This window comes from Labrus bergylta, chromosome 23, assembly GCF_963930695.1.
Source record: "Labrus bergylta chromosome 23, fLabBer1.1, whole genome shotgun sequence".
Lineage (NCBI taxonomy): Eukaryota > Metazoa > Chordata > Actinopteri > Labriformes > Labridae > Labrus > Labrus bergylta.
Window position 1 is genome coordinate 8395853 of NC_089217.1, and position 15192 is coordinate 8411044.

A 15192-nucleotide genomic window follows, 5' to 3' on the forward strand; every position below is an offset into this window, starting at 1 on the left:
CTTCCCCACTTTGAGAAACGATAAAATAAAGTGAAAAAGTCTCATTTATAACTTCCTTCCCAAATCAATTACTCTTCATGGTCTTTCAATCAATTTCACTTTGATTGACTTTGTCTCCCACCGAGCTTTTAATTTAGGGGATGTAATTGACTCAGTGACTCACTCACTCAATTCATTATTAATTAATTATGTTTTAGGACATAAAGTGATAAAGCAAAGAAGGACTTTAATTTGAAAAGATTAATCATCAATGATAGAAGGCTGGAATAATTACATTACAGAATCAACTGACCTTTCACCGTGTGTTTGTCTTCTTAACATGTCATTTTGTCTCCATCTTTCTCTCTGTGTTCCTCCTTCTTTACCTCGCTTTAGGGAGAACCAGGTGAGTCAGGGCCTCCAGGTGCTCAAGGAATCCAGGGTATCCATGGTAACACGGGCATCCAAGGCTCTCCAGGCCTGAGGGGCCTGCAAGGAGACCCGGGAGAGCCAGGCAGGGAGGTACAAGAAGCATGGTGTTCTTAAATTGCTCACTTTTTAAATGTTGAAAGACAGACAAAGAGTTTGAACAAATGCATGAAATGAGAAGGAAGGTAAACATGTTGAGGTTTATTCGAGACACAAGATGTTTTGTTTGTTGTTGCAGGGTGAACGCGGTAAAAGAGGGAAGAATGGATCACCTGGAGCTCCTGGATCTCGAGGAGCAGCAGGAACTCTTGTGAGAAAACGACCTTTTCTTTGAACTGTCTACTTTGAAACTCATTCATTTCAGATTAACTTTACTTAGTGTCACTTAGTAAGTAAAACTACTTCAAACAATTGTCTTAATATCTTTTTGATTTGCTTCTGATATGAATGATTAATGATATTTTCTTTTCTTACACTGCACATTCTGAACAAGGGTCCTACTGGTGAGCCTGGTATAAAAGGAGAAAAGGTATAATTGCACATATGATGTCATAAACTGAGGATACTGCTTCTTTTTTTCACCTTTTGTAAGAATTTGTTAATACTTAACTCAAATTTGTCTTCATCAGGGGGACAGTACTCCTGGAGAGCCTGGTACAAGGGGGTTGACAGGTTTCCCAGGAAGAAGAGTGAGTTCAGTTGAGCTTAAACATCATATTTAAACACGATTAGTCCAGGTTTGGTTCGGGGAAAAATCCAGATTTCAAACTCAAACACACTTATCATATTCATCTGTTTGTGTGAAAGTGAATGATGATTGATCTTGTGTACCTGTCAACACTTTTTGACATGCATTATTAAACCCATCACTCTTATGTTGGGGGATTTGTTTCAGGGTGAAAAGGGAGCTCCAGGCAATAAAGGAACTCTGGGAAACATAGTAAGCAACTTCTCAGACTAACCAACATGGTAACGTATAGTAATGTAAATTGTACAATGTACGAAAATTCTCCTCTCTTACCTTTTTTCCAGGGTATAAGAGGCTTACGTGGCAGCAAAGGTGAAAAGGTGAGTCGTTATTTAACTTTGAAACAGGAGGATTCCTTTAATTATTTCAACAACTTTTTCAACGATATGCTAATATCATAATGCTGCGTTCGATGCCAATTTGCAGTGTCTTATTTCAGCAGACAAGACATATAAGTTGTTAAAACTCCTTGACTTTGATGAATAGTTCAAACCACATGGCGCTGACATTACCGTCAGTGGGTTTCAGACTCTAATGCAGCTTGTTGCAAAGTAACATACCTGAAGACAATAGGAGTACTCTTCATGACTCTTTATCAAAGGCAGCAAAGAAGAAGAGATATAACACAATAAGTGTACTTCTATGACACGTGATGTTGGGAGACTTTTTTTTTTTTTTTTTGCAGGGTGACGGGGGGTTACCTGGAGTCAGAGGAGAAAGGGTAAAAGTTGTTTTTTATTACAGCATGGCTTCACATGTAGGATGTTTGCTGGCAGTTTGTGTCATGCAAGAAGATAAAACCATAAAAGTATTCATGACTCATGGCTCAATATCTCTGTAATGACTTTTCTGCAGGGGAGTGTGCTTCAAATTCAGGGACCTCGCGGTTTTAAGGGCTCTAAAGGAGACGGGGTGAGATGATTTTGAAGCTATCGTCATTTATGAGACTGTTCAGTTAACTTATAAATAGACATTCTGAAATGATCACAAATAAAGCTTCTTTCATAGATCTTGGTTTAGTTTAATAAAGCTTTATTTATCCGTAATACTTTTACTACACCACTATGTGGAAGCCAAAAAATAACTTTTAACTCAACTACATTCATCAAACATTTGTTACTGTTTCAACTCTAGTTATTAAAACCAGAGAAGTATGAAATGTGATGTTACGTCATGCATTAGGATATAAATAAACAGGTTAAATAGTTGTAATATTAGTGATGCCAACACAATCATGCATGACTTATTATAATCCAGTCATGCCATATATACTGTTATGATACTTATATGTACTTCCTTAGTCCTGCAAACCTTCTGCTTCAAACTGCTGCTTCTTTACCTCAAAAATAGAACGCATTCAATACCTAAAACACGACAGACTAAGATTTGAATGCAGGACTTGTTATTAAATGTTTGTTGACTGTTTTTTTTTTTTTGATTTTTAACACATGTTAAGTAAAAACACAAGAAGACCTGTAAATGAATGAGATGTTTGGTTTCAGGGTGAACGCGGCCCACCAGGCTATGATGGAGATAAAGGAGAGAAGGGCGAGGACGGTCCTCCTGGAGTCAAGGTCATAAATCCTTCTGTTTACATTCAAAAACACATAGAAGAACAATACTTTCTGTAAGACACTGATGTCAAATGAGTCATTATTAAGTCTGATAGACAACAAGATGACCTCATGCTTCATTTACGTATCTGGACATCAAAGAAAACTATTTTACTGCTAATTGTTTTAAAAAAGGGAGTAAAAGGAGATGCAGGTACTAAGGGTGCGTTGGGGAGGTTTGGAGCAAGAGGACCAGTCGGCCAGAAGGTAAGGACACTATGACTGTTCAGTCTGTTTAACTTTTCAGTATTTTTATTGTATTACTTTATGACCTGTTATTGTTTTCTCCTACAGGGAGATCCAGGGGAGCCAGGACTCAATGGAGTTGTGGTAAAGATACAGCTGTAAACATCCAGTAAATGTAAATGTGCATTACTTTTAATGAACACAAACATAAATACCCGTGATGTGATTTAAGGGTCGCAATGGGGACCATGGCGTGGATGGAGCCAAGGGAGACAAAGGAGATTTAGGACTGGATGGCCAGAAGGGCAATCAGGTACGCTATAATGAATATCATCCGTTAGAATTCTTTTGACTTCCACAGCTTCAGAATAACTTTGTTTTTTTGCGGATGTGTGTATTTGCTTTTTTTTTTACAGGGGGATCCAGGAGAACCAGGCTTAGCAGGAGACAAAGGAGAGAAGGGAGAGAAGGTAGAGGCCGTTTCTATTTGCCACAGTTGTTCCATTATCATTTCATTTTCTTTAAGATTGAGCCCATGGGGTTGTGTTTGAAGTTGCAGGTCGTCTATATGTATGATATTGCTGTGTGTTGCCTGCTGTTTCAGGGTTTCAGAGGTTTACCTGGACGCATCGGGAGTCCAGGCCTAGATGGTGAAGATGTAGGTATCTTAGAAATCGATTTATATGTTGTCGAACAATTTCAAGAATCAATATAACTGTGTGTATGTAACTTGTTTCTTTAACAGGGAGAGATGGGGATACCTGGCACCCCTGGCGTACCTGGACTGAATGGACTCACAGGGCGCAAGGTGATTAAAATAGACAATTCATGAAGGACCATATTAGTCTTTTTCTTTGCCCCACATGCACACAAACTCACTTTTCTCCTCACATGTTTTGGATTTAGGGTGATAAGGGAGCAGGAGGTGTCAACGGTGCTGATGGTGAACCAGGAGAGAAAGGAGAAAAAGTAAGCAAAACAATGTCATTATCACGATTCATCTTCCACATGTTGTCATGTTTTGCTGTGTTTTTTTTATTTAATATTTTAGTATTTTTTGTATTCTGCTTTCTCACTTTGTTCTGTCTCCATTCAGGGTGCGTCAGGTTTTCCAGGTTTCCCGGGGTTCAAGGGGTCTGCAGGGATTCTGGGGAGGGATGGAGATGATGGACCTCCAGGAGTACCAGGACCCCATGGAGAACCAGGGACTAAGGTACAGTATTCCTAGTCCTTACTTGTATTATATATATATATGATGAGCTCGCTAAAAAAAATGGAAGAAAAACATAATCTCTGGATATTTTCCCAATAAAGATGAATTATCTCACTCTTTTGAGATAATGAAAAAGTTTATAATGAGTCCACTGCGTCTTCTGTTTAAGGTATGAATCACTTGCTTGCATTAGTAGCCTTTAGTAAAATATAGAGAGCCATATTACCACTGTCTTATACTGAATGGTGCATTCACTATAAAGCAAGTTCTTTAATTATAAACAGGTTAAAGAAGCACTAATGATCCATGGAGCTAAATCAATAGCTGAAATTTACATAAATGTACACTTTAATATTTCTCCTGACGATAAAATGTATCAAATAGTCTTTAAAAAATCATTTCTGTAACAAATAGTCCAACTAATGTGAGAGGATGACTAAGAATGTGACAGGACACAATGAATAGAAGGATGAAGTTGATTACAGTCATCACCATGTCTGAGACTGGCAGCTTGAGCTCTGTATACACGCCTTGATTAACACACACACACACACACACACACACACACACACACACACACACACCGGGATCTATTTCTGTCTACTGGTTTAAAATAATATCCTACTCAATTAGCTCTTTTCAGACACAATTGCCAGACTTACAGTGTTGACAGAGAGGCTGGAAACCTCTAATGAGGATATTCCAAGGATGAACCCTAATTGCTCTGTTTTTCATGCTGCTTACAAGTAAATGGTGAAATATACCGCCATGGATTTGTCCTTGTCATCCTAGAGGAGTTTATGCGAAGAAATTTCACACATGGTAAGTTGCTTTCTGATTTCTGTGTCACACAGGGGGAGCGGGGTAGACGGGGCAGATCAAAGCCGTGTCAGACTGGAGCACCCGGGACTCCAGGACTAAGAGGAGCGAGTGTAAGAGTCACAAAATACATGACACATCTCTCATTAATGCATACTTTGCAGAGCTGAGCCTTAACCCTCTCTGAGTAAGCATCTCTAACCAAATGGTTTTTCCTATTATCTACTGTATGCTGTTATATCTGGGTTGCACACAGTGATTAGCACTGTTGCCTCACAGCGAGAAGGTTCCTGGTTTGAGTTTGCATGCGTTGGTTTCTCTCTGGCTTCAGTCCAAAGACATGCTCCTTAGATTAACTGGTGACTCTAAATTGCCCTTAAATGTGAATGTGAGTGTGGCTGGTTGTCTGTCTCTATATGTCAACCCTGTGATTGACTGGTGAACAGTGCAGTGTGTACCCCGCCTCTTGACCAATAACAGCTGGGATCGGCTCCAGCCCCTAGCCACCCCAAACGGGAATAGCAGTATAGAGAATGGATGGATGGATGGGTGACTTTTAAAGTGAATGTTTTGTCACTACTAATTACGGTCTACTATTTGTGTTTTTTGACTATAGGGTACATTGGGCATTGAAGGAGGAAAAGGGGAGAAGGGGGAACCTGGACTTTCAGTATGTTACTCAGTTTAACACAAACAACAAGCATAATCCCATATGCATGTACACACTTTATATTATTTGAATACAGAACGAGAAAAGCAGAATCAAATGATGCAGAACATTGTGCTTCTTTGTGTCAAGGCTGAAGAAGTGAAGGAGCTGGTCACCAAGGAGGTGGTAGTAAAATGTGGTAAGATTGCCTGTATGAGTGTGTGTCTGTGTGTGTGGGATGTGCCTGTCATGTTCATCACTTGTACATTATGGACCCTCCATGGGTGATTGTACTTTTCTGTACATTTATCGTAGGAATTGTGTGCCTCTAGATAGTTCTACATATTATGTGAGAATCGTGTGTGTGTGTGTGTGTTTGAGGTCTCCTGTGGCAGCAGCAAGGCACCCGTGTGTGTGTGCCATCTGTTATGTTCTCTCAGAGGAACACACGCCATGGTGCCCTCGACAGCACAACCATTCACAAACACCAAAACTACCAAGAGGTGGGACGTCTCATGAGGAATTCAATACACTACTTACAGGTCTCTGAAAGGATAATCCTGCATTCTGTTGACCTGTCTGCAGTATGCCTCTTTCACAGAGGACAGTAAGAGATGTCACAGTAGAAAGCACAGTTCTCTTTTAGATATGAAAACTTTTAAGAAGACTTTAAGGCTCTTGTTAAAAGCTTTTCATTCTTCAGTTGTATTATCATTGCATCCTAACTTTGTGTTTTTGTAAATGTAGCCCCCTTTTTTTTTAAATTGTTGGTGAGACAGTCTTACTTACGTTCATTTAGTGTGTTTGGTCTTAGAGTGTGCTCGTTGCTAACTTCTGGATTGTTTGCTTGTATTTATTTGTTTTTATTTAATTTGTTATTTCTTCTGAAGAGGTGCCAAGAGGTCTGCAGGGTAAATGTTAAACGTTATTTGGGGTTCATGCATATAAGCTCATTTCTTTGTATCATGTGTGTGTGATTTCAGGGTTGGAATACAAGTTCATGGTCAAATCTGTGGATCCAGATGGAACCGACTCAGAGACAGAAAAGAACGACATGGTGATATCCCTCAATCGTGACCTGCTTGAAGAAGGGATGGAAGAAGATGTTGAATACATGGAAGAATATGAAGACAATGTGGAGGAAATTACAAGTCCCGCCCCGGTGACCCTCGAGGAGGAAGAGACCAAAACAAACCGCACTGGTAATTATGATTCCTTCAGTGGTACACAACACGCCACACGTTACTGTTGGGCTGTTGTGCAAGCCTGAAGGTCAAACTCACAGATGCCTGAGATATTCTAATGTTGTAAATCAGTTGTGACCAATTGTGTGTTACTGCTAAATGGTAACATATGTCATACTCATGTGTAGCAGCTGCTACAGTATGTTGGAAGTTTCTCTTGTGTGTGGAGGTTGGAGGGGCGTTCTGGGGTGGGGTGTTCAGATAAAAAAACATGGCATTATAATTTCCTTTATATCATCAAATTATATTAGAAAACCTCTCTGTATATTATCATGATTCAAGCATGCTGGTATACTAAAGGAAACAGGATTATCATTAGTGTCATACATGTTATAGTCCATTATCTATAAATGTAATTAAAATGACTTTTGCTCTGCTAAGCTGCAATGGTTTGAAACACTAAGTAGAAACAGCTTTTTGAAGATAAGCTAAATGTTTCTCTAGATACTTCCTGTCTGGTTTGCTAGTCTATTTGATTGGTTTCTTTATCTATTACATTTAGGTTTGATATACTCAGCAAATTCAATCTAAGGTGCAGAGATTGGCTCAATTCTCCAGAGAAATGTCTTCAAAATATTTTGCACAAAATGCCATGTTAAAGACTCCAAGAACTTGAGCGCTCAAGTAGCCATCATTTAATGCAAAACTGATGTCAATGAAGTCATCAGCAGCATCAGGACAAAAATAGTTAAACAAAGGTTAAACATGCGCCAAGACATCACCAGTATTTAATGAAGCTCATTAGTGAACAAACCCCAAGGAGAGAATCACAGCCCTTTTTACTGTTCTTCTGGCTTATGATCAACATAACCAGAAAAATAATCAGCTGTACTGTCATTGCCCATAGTCAATGTCAGCATGTTTATTCATAAATCACAATCAGTCAGACTGAAGACGGTCAGATTCAGCTCACACGGTGTTCATAACAGTGAATGTGAACAAGTGTGGAAGGCTACAGCTCAATATTGAGACTTTGATTTTTTAAAATGACAAAGACATTAAAGGTTTCCTTTGTACTGCTCACTCTTGTTTAGTGCAGACAGTTAAACCTGAACTGTTATTTTTGTGCCAACAATTGTTTGTTGCTTCAGCTTCTTCATGTGTGAAATATATGGAAAGCTTAATTTGAGTAAAGTTGATTGTATTTGTTTGTTAAGTACACTTTCCACACACTTTTCTAACTCTATAACCATTTGGTATAAATGGTATTTTTCTTGATGAAAATGTTTCTGACTGAACTTAGCGGCCGTCATTTGATCAAATTATGTAAAAGGAGATCAACAATAAACTCACAGAAAAAAAAGAACCTGTGATTTTTATTGTGCAAGTAAAAAAAAATGTCCTTTGCTCGCATTTTGGATGTCCTCTCTCATTCCTGGTTTTAACAGCATATGAATGTTGTGACTGTGTAAATGTAGTGTCTCAAACTAAGATAGAGTAGTAGACTAGACTGAACCTTCAGCGTAGGTCCAGTCAAAGTGGATCCGTCTTGCTCACAGACGATTGAATCCACCAATCTGTAAACTTCTCGTTGATGTTGTTTTTATTTTTCAGATTCTTTAGAGGGAGCGGCTGCCCAATGGAGACAGAGGACGAAAAGACGAGTATTTAGAACAAACACTGCTGGTAAGTGGCCAAGAAAAGTGAAACTCTTCTTATCTCTCAGCCTCCCCTCTTTCATTATCTCTTGTTTACGTTCTCTCTTGCTGTATTTTCATCATTTGTGAGTCATGAGTTCCTTGACAAAGATAAAAGCCCAAGGAGGGAGAGAACGCTAAGACTAAAAGTTAATCCCTGATTGTTTGACAGCCTGTGCTAGCTTTCAAGAGGCAATTTAATCAATACAATTATGTAGTGAAAAATGTAATAGGAACTTTGACTGTTGTCTTCTTGAAAGACAGCAGAGCGATAGCCCAACATAGCACAAATGCAGGAACCAAGAGTTTCAGAGGGACGTTTTTCAGCAACAAAAAATGCTGTTTCTTGTTAGGGAGAAAAATCGTCACTTGCACATGCAAAATAAAATGATAGAAGTGTTTAAAGTGAACTTCCTAACTTTGCCCTGCTGTTGTTGATCAAAGATTGACTGATCCAGAAGCTTGCTACTCATGATGCACTTTTAGTTTTTAAATATCTCACAGACCACATGACAGCTGAATAAGACATGGCATTAGATCTACAGTATGTTATGTACGCTGTTTTATTCCCATCCAGCTCTCTTTATGGAAGCAGAAACATACAAACATATCTGTCTCAGTTTTTGTCTGTTATGTTGTGAAGTCATTACACTCTCTTAATCATAGCTTTATGAAGTGATTCGCCTCCAGTGTCCTGAGTTAGTATCTTTTTTATTGAAGCCCAGCAGTTAAAATATATTTCAGAAGAATATATTTAAGCTTTTTCACGTTTTTTTTTTCACCCTTTTTTCTGCAGTTTCTGCAGCAGACCGCTGCCTGGAGCCGATGTCCGAGGGCTCTTGCTCAGAGTACGCCCTGCTCTGGTACTTCCACCCTCGCTCAGGGAAATGCAGGCCGTTCTTGTTCGGGGGCTGTGGGGGAAACAGAAACCGGTTCAGCTCAAGACAAGAGTGTCAGAGCTGGTGTGGGAAAGAGAGGAGTGTTAGAGGGATCCTCTCAGATCACAGAGGAGATATTCACTGAAACAGCTGATGAAGAGAGTGAGAAATTCTACTCTGAATGTTGTACAGTGTGTATGGATTCTGTTCATCATTGAATCTAGCAACCCCCAACAAGACCATTGTGTACATAAGTGTGTAATATGTTCATGTTTAGTGTTTTATATCGGATTTATTTATATATTTTTACACCTTTTTTACTTTTGTTGAAAGTCAAGATGTGAATGTTAAAAATGTGTAATTTCTTTCAATATTTCTTCAACACACTGAATGTCAACAGTAATCAATACTCACACGGCTGAAACATTAAATCAGTCTTCTCTTTTTCACATCTATCTGTCGTGCTTGTCTCTGCATTTTTGTTTTGTAACCCTTAGTCACTTTTATTTTATTTTTGTAAATTCCCCTGCAGCCTGTGTGAAAAATAAGAAGCTGGTGGCTGATTGCCTGCTGCCACCTCCACTGCTACATATGTCCCTCTGGTGGGGGGTGTTATGGGTCAGGCTGGGAGCCAGATGAGGGCCAACGGGGCCCAGTGAATGAGATCAGGCAGCAACTGTTTCAGAGGCCTCTCTATCAGACTAACACAGCAGTAGAGGGGATTCCTGCGTGGCTGTCGGTGTGGAGGCAGCGTGCAGTCAGGGTTCTTTTTTTTTTTCTGGCAGTTTGACACAAGAAAATACATGACACATCTTAGACCCTCAGGTTGTCATCGGTATTTTGAAAAGAATACTGCAGTGTAGGTTTTATAAGTAGGGGCTGAATATATAAATTATTTCTATCAAAATTCAGTTTTACAATGCTACGTTTTCTCTGCAACATTCTCCACCAGCAGCAACAACAGTTCTCTTAAATATTTAGTTTTGATGCAGAAATTCCTTGCACCTAATTGTGGTGGATCTTTTTTTTTCTTTTTCTTTTTACTCATTATGCCTCCAGAGTGTTTCATCATATAAGTCACGATTCAGCTCTTCAATGTACTCCCACATGCTAAGATTCTTTATAGATCTGCACGATGTGGTAACACTCTACTGTGACAGGATGTCCTCATTCAACCACACCCCCTGCTTACACAAGAAGGCAAAAACCCAAGACTGGTGCAGCACTGCAACAATATATCATACTTAATCATTACTGCAGCTTTCTGTGAATTTGTGATAAAAATTTGATGCAGTTATTCTTAAAATGATTTAACTCGTTGCCCAAAATATGATCCTCAATCATTTTCTCAAGCTCATAAATTTAGGTTTCTTCAAAGGTGCCCTGTGGAGTTTTCTTGTAAACAAACAAAAGTAAAGTAATTCAGTGAATCTCAGCATTTTTCCAATTAAGCCCCACCCACTTTAAACCAGGAAAACAAGTATATAGACACAGATACAGGAAATATATCTGTCTGTTCCAACTTTTGCAGATGATTTCATGTTTGTGTATTTCACTGCGTATGGTGTATGAAACTGGAGGGGGAAAAAAGCTTGAGGAAAACATTTGACAACTTGAAATCAGACTTAAAGCGAGACTACAGAAATGTGTGTGTGTGGTCAGTGCGTCTTCACACTGAGCAAAAGGCCTTAATGGGCAAGGACACGGTCAAGAGACTGTCGACAACATAATCCAGCGTAAAGTGAGATTTTTCCATTAAATTTGAAAAGGATTAATTTATTCCATTTCAGGGATCAATTAAAGAGAGAAATCAGGAGTGGGAGGACATCTCATATCCCAGCGTGTCACAGACTATGATTACTCCTGCTGTGAGGACTCATATAATCCTACAATGGAGCTGCTCATTACAGCTTGACCCAGCACCCTTTGATCCTCTCACTCCTTAATCTCTTTCGTCTTTTTGACATGGGAATGTACATCTCTGCAGGTGGCTCCAGTGTGTCACATGTACACTCAGAGTTTTAATTAAAACACAATGTTCTCCTGATGTCAGATATCATATCTTCTTTTGACATGAAACAGCCATATGTGCAGCATGCAAATCATGCATACTGGGCAGCATTTTATCAAACACAGTTCACTGATTTGATTTGTTGGTCGAGAAATCAGGCTGGAAAAACTTGTGTACATTCAACAAATGCACATATGTCAGAGTCATGCATAGTACAAGGAGCTGGGCCCCACACTATGTTTACAAAAATGTATTTCAATTTTTTGTAAGTATATCTTTTCTTTTTTTCCATTGTAGCACAATGAATAAGGTAAAATGATGAAAACAACTGGAAGCACTTTCTAATAAGCCAACCTTTATATTGGGTTTGTGAGTTGTATCAAGAGACTTTAATCATGGTTAATACATCCATTCCTAATGCCTCTAATCAGCGATTATACAGTCACTATACTTTATTCTCTTCCAACATGTCGTTTGCTTTGTCTTTGTAGCTTATAATTTGGGTTATAAAGACTCATCCATGGCCTATGTGACCTCCCCCCTTTCCTACATGACCTTTTACCAACTGGAAAAAGGGACTGCGGAGCGTCATCAGTCGTCTTTAAATAAGCGACACTTATTAGAAAATGCTACCAAAATTATAATTTAATAGTTTTGTTGGTAAATTGTCAAGAAAAAGTGAAAATGAGCCTTGTATTTGCATTTAACTTAACTTGATGATTCATTCAATCCCGTTTCAGTTCAAACAGCATCCTTTCCCCAAAGGTTTGACACAATTAAAGCATCAAATACTCTTATGTTAGAATCTGTAAACAGCACGTTTGACATTTCTGTGTAAATTGATGTTCATTCATTTCTATAAAAAAAAAGGGCTCAAAGAATCAAGTATGACAATGGGCAAAAAAAAGAAAATAAATAATGTCTCCGTTTAAAATATAGGGTTTGTTTTTCCTGCATATTGGAGCTGTCCATGGTCCTGACCTCTGGAACACTTGGTGGTGCTGAAAATGCAATTCCACAGACATAGCAATCAAACGTGTCGAAAACTTTGCAAGCCAACAACAGACATTTCAATCAAATGCTTCAGTTTAAAAGAAGTCGCATGAGGGTTAAATACATTCAAACTACATGCAAAACGTACATAACAGCCATTGGCTGCCGGGAGAAGGCGAATCTGTCTTTTCAGCCTGAGGTCGTGATGGTCGCGATAAGTTTTTCATTAAAAAACAAACACTCTACATCACTGCTTCAAAACCAATGAGATACTTCACAGAATTACTCAAATGTCAACGGGATGACGTGGTTGCTGGCGTAGTGCTGCAGTTCGATGGCTCCTACTAAACGAATGCGTCGTGAATGGACGCGCGAGACACTCTGCTGGTGGGACAGCGCGCGCTGCTGACCTCCGCACACTTTATCAGGATTTCTCATCACAAATTGAAGTGAGGATTTCTGCACCTTGTTTTTATTCTTTGCAGGGATACGTGTCGGCTGAAACCTTTTCATAGTTTGTTTTTTTTATTATAGGAGTTGAGAGGTAAGTTGTGAGCAAATTATTCTTAATGTTTCGTGTGTGTATGTGTGTGTGTGTGTGTGCATCTAAACCACTTAAATAGTATCATAAACACACATTCAATTGTATTGTGCTTAAGCTTTAAAACAAACCATGACATTTCTCGAAATCATCAATCTTAAAACTACATTTAGACCTCCAAAACATTCTGGTAAGATTGTCTATTTTGTTTGTTTTCAGCGTAAATAAAATACATTTATTTGACTCCATTGAAATGAATTCATCTCTGATTACACCTTACTTTATACTCTTCTTTATTACGACTCAATCTTTGTCACTTACCTATGCACTAAATGGTTGTAAAGTGATATAGCCTGTTTTGTCATTCTTCTCCCTCTTCCCTTGTGTTAGTCCCAGAGGACACAGCATGCTGTCCTCCCTGAAGACCCTCCTGCTGCTCTCGGTCCTGTGCACACCAACCTCAAGCCTGTGCCTCCGCCTCTACCAAACCCGATCAGACCTCCTGTGCGACGACCAGCTGTCTCTCGGTGTCCGGAGTGATGAGGATGAGCCTCCCGGTTTCTCCCCCATGAACAGCTGGAGGTCCCTGCTGCAGACCGCGGAGTATCTCGCCTCCTCGTCCTCTTCGTCTTTGGAGTCCAGCCGGGAAAAAAGGACTTCAAGCCCCGCAAACTACCGCTTCATGAGCCGGACCAAGCTCAGAGGTCAGATGCTACGGAACAGCAACAAGGGGGACCGGAGAAGCAGGCTGACCCTGTCCCTGGACGTCCCCACCAACATAATGAACGTGCTCTTTGACGTGGCCAAAGCCAAAAATCTGCGCGCAAAAGCAGCGGAGAACGCGCGCCTTCTGGCTCAGATCGGACGGAGAAAGTGATCAAAGTGATTATGGACAACTCAGACTTAACAGACAGCCATGACCAGTGTTGGCCTCGTTACTTCTTATTTGCTTGAAAGTAATGCTTTTGATTTGTTTTCGCAGGGTAAGAGCGTTTTTAGTTTGTATAGTTCACTTGCTCTCATGTGGAAATCATGATAATCAAAGTATCATACTGTATTATCTGTTTTGCACCAATGATGATGAGAACAAATCAAGTTCATGGCTGTGGTTCTTGAATGTCTTTGAGTTTTGGGAAACGATTTAAACTCAAAAAATAAGAAAAATGTGTCTAATAAATATAACCCTGTAAAACTAGCTATCAGCAGACACTGCAGACTTTCACATTTATTAAGTTATTTAGACTTAAATCCACCGTTAAAGTTGTATTTAAATGATGGCTCCAGTTATAAACATGCCCGAGTAGCGAGAATAATCCATTTGCTCTTTTTAATGCACTCAAAATGTTGCAGCACCATCTTAAATCAAGACAGAAGAGGGTCAAATGTATTAAAGATGCAGATATTTTATGAGACCAGTTGTTTATTTCAGGCAAGGAAAACATGAGAAAACATGTTTTGCTCTGAAAACAAGTGACATCAAGAGATTCATTTTGAGACTCATTTTCATCCTTTAAAATAAGATTCTAGGACTAGTAGAGTTTTGAAAATGTTACTTCCAAGATTGATATAAGTTGCATTTAAAGGGACTGTGTTCAACAAGCCTTAATATTTTCTTTTAAGTTAAATTTATTTTTATTGTCCTTAGATTGCTCCAAATATTTCAGATTTTAAATCTTGGACCGAAGAAAAGAGCAGCTGTGATTGTTAATTCTTACATCCTCAAATGAACCAAAATATTTTATTACTCTGTTGCATTATCATGATCTTATTTTCTCTTTGGTGCTTTATTGAGTTATTGATCAAAATGGTTTTCTGTTCAGAACTTCAATCAGGAGACTTGACTATAAAGATTCCAGATTTGATCGTGAAACATCCACAGTGGCAGAAACACGAGAAGACCATGACATACAGTATAATGCTATAATGCACGGGATAATAATTGTTCATCAGATGTCTGTTATTTTTATACTCCAAATAAAGGATTATTTTTCCTCAAATAAAGCAGAAGTAACAAAAGCATTGTCATCTTTTATTGAACAGCACTTTGAACGGGACTTGTGAAATATTTATTTAAATTATAACTCTTTATTAACTTTACTACCTATGAGGCTACTTCTAGATAGGCACATAGTGTTTGTGTCCAATTTAAGCTCATTTCTTATTTCACTACAGACATGTACAGAAAAAATAAAGTTGGGGATATATACTAAAAAAAATAAAATAAGAAAAAGCATATTAAACATCAAAGGTCG

General features: G+C 38.9%; 2 protein-coding genes across 5 annotated transcripts in view; both read left to right on the plus strand.

Annotated features, from left to right (window-relative positions):
* col7a1l (collagen type VII alpha 1-like) overlaps nucleotides 1–12340 on the plus strand; it is a 56268-nt gene extending 43928 nt beyond the window's left edge. For all 4 annotated transcript variants that reach the window (XM_065951358.1, XM_065951357.1, XM_065951356.1 and 1 more), the window contains 23 exons: nucleotides 376–501; nucleotides 647–718; nucleotides 902–937; nucleotides 1038–1097; nucleotides 1304–1348; nucleotides 1441–1476; nucleotides 1842–1877; nucleotides 2012–2068; nucleotides 2659–2730; nucleotides 2905–2976; nucleotides 3064–3099; nucleotides 3188–3268; nucleotides 3372–3425; nucleotides 3560–3613; nucleotides 3701–3763; nucleotides 3862–3924; nucleotides 4052–4168; nucleotides 5023–5100; nucleotides 5604–5657; nucleotides 5787–5835; nucleotides 6620–6838; nucleotides 8435–8506; nucleotides 9314–12340. In XM_065951358.1, coding sequence (XP_065807430.1) covers nucleotides 376–501; nucleotides 647–718; nucleotides 902–937; nucleotides 1038–1097; nucleotides 1304–1348; nucleotides 1441–1476; nucleotides 1842–1877; nucleotides 2012–2068; nucleotides 2659–2730; nucleotides 2905–2976; nucleotides 3064–3099; nucleotides 3188–3268; nucleotides 3372–3425; nucleotides 3560–3613; nucleotides 3701–3763; nucleotides 3862–3924; nucleotides 4052–4168; nucleotides 5023–5100; nucleotides 5604–5657; nucleotides 5787–5835; nucleotides 6620–6838; nucleotides 8435–8506; nucleotides 9314–9540 — 1779 coding nt within the window. In that variant the 3' untranslated portion in view covers nucleotides 9541–12340. The remainder of the gene's footprint in view (nucleotides 1–375; nucleotides 502–646; nucleotides 719–901; nucleotides 938–1037; nucleotides 1098–1303; nucleotides 1349–1440; nucleotides 1477–1841; nucleotides 1878–2011; nucleotides 2069–2658; nucleotides 2731–2904; nucleotides 2977–3063; nucleotides 3100–3187; nucleotides 3269–3371; nucleotides 3426–3559; nucleotides 3614–3700; nucleotides 3764–3861; nucleotides 3925–4051; nucleotides 4169–5022; nucleotides 5101–5603; nucleotides 5658–5786; nucleotides 5836–6619; nucleotides 6839–8434; nucleotides 8507–9313) is intronic.
* Nucleotides 12341–12640: 300 nt separating this feature from the next.
* ucn3l (urocortin 3, like) lies at nucleotides 12641–14745 on the plus strand. Its single transcript, XM_020653091.3, has 2 exons — nucleotides 12641–12943; nucleotides 13331–14745. The coding sequence occupies exon 2, from the start codon at nucleotides 13347–13349 to the stop codon at nucleotides 13815–13817; it is 471 nt and encodes a 156-aa protein (XP_020508747.1). The 5' UTR covers nucleotides 12641–12943; nucleotides 13331–13346; the 3' UTR covers nucleotides 13818–14745.
* Nucleotides 14746–15192: the final 447 nt, after the last annotated feature.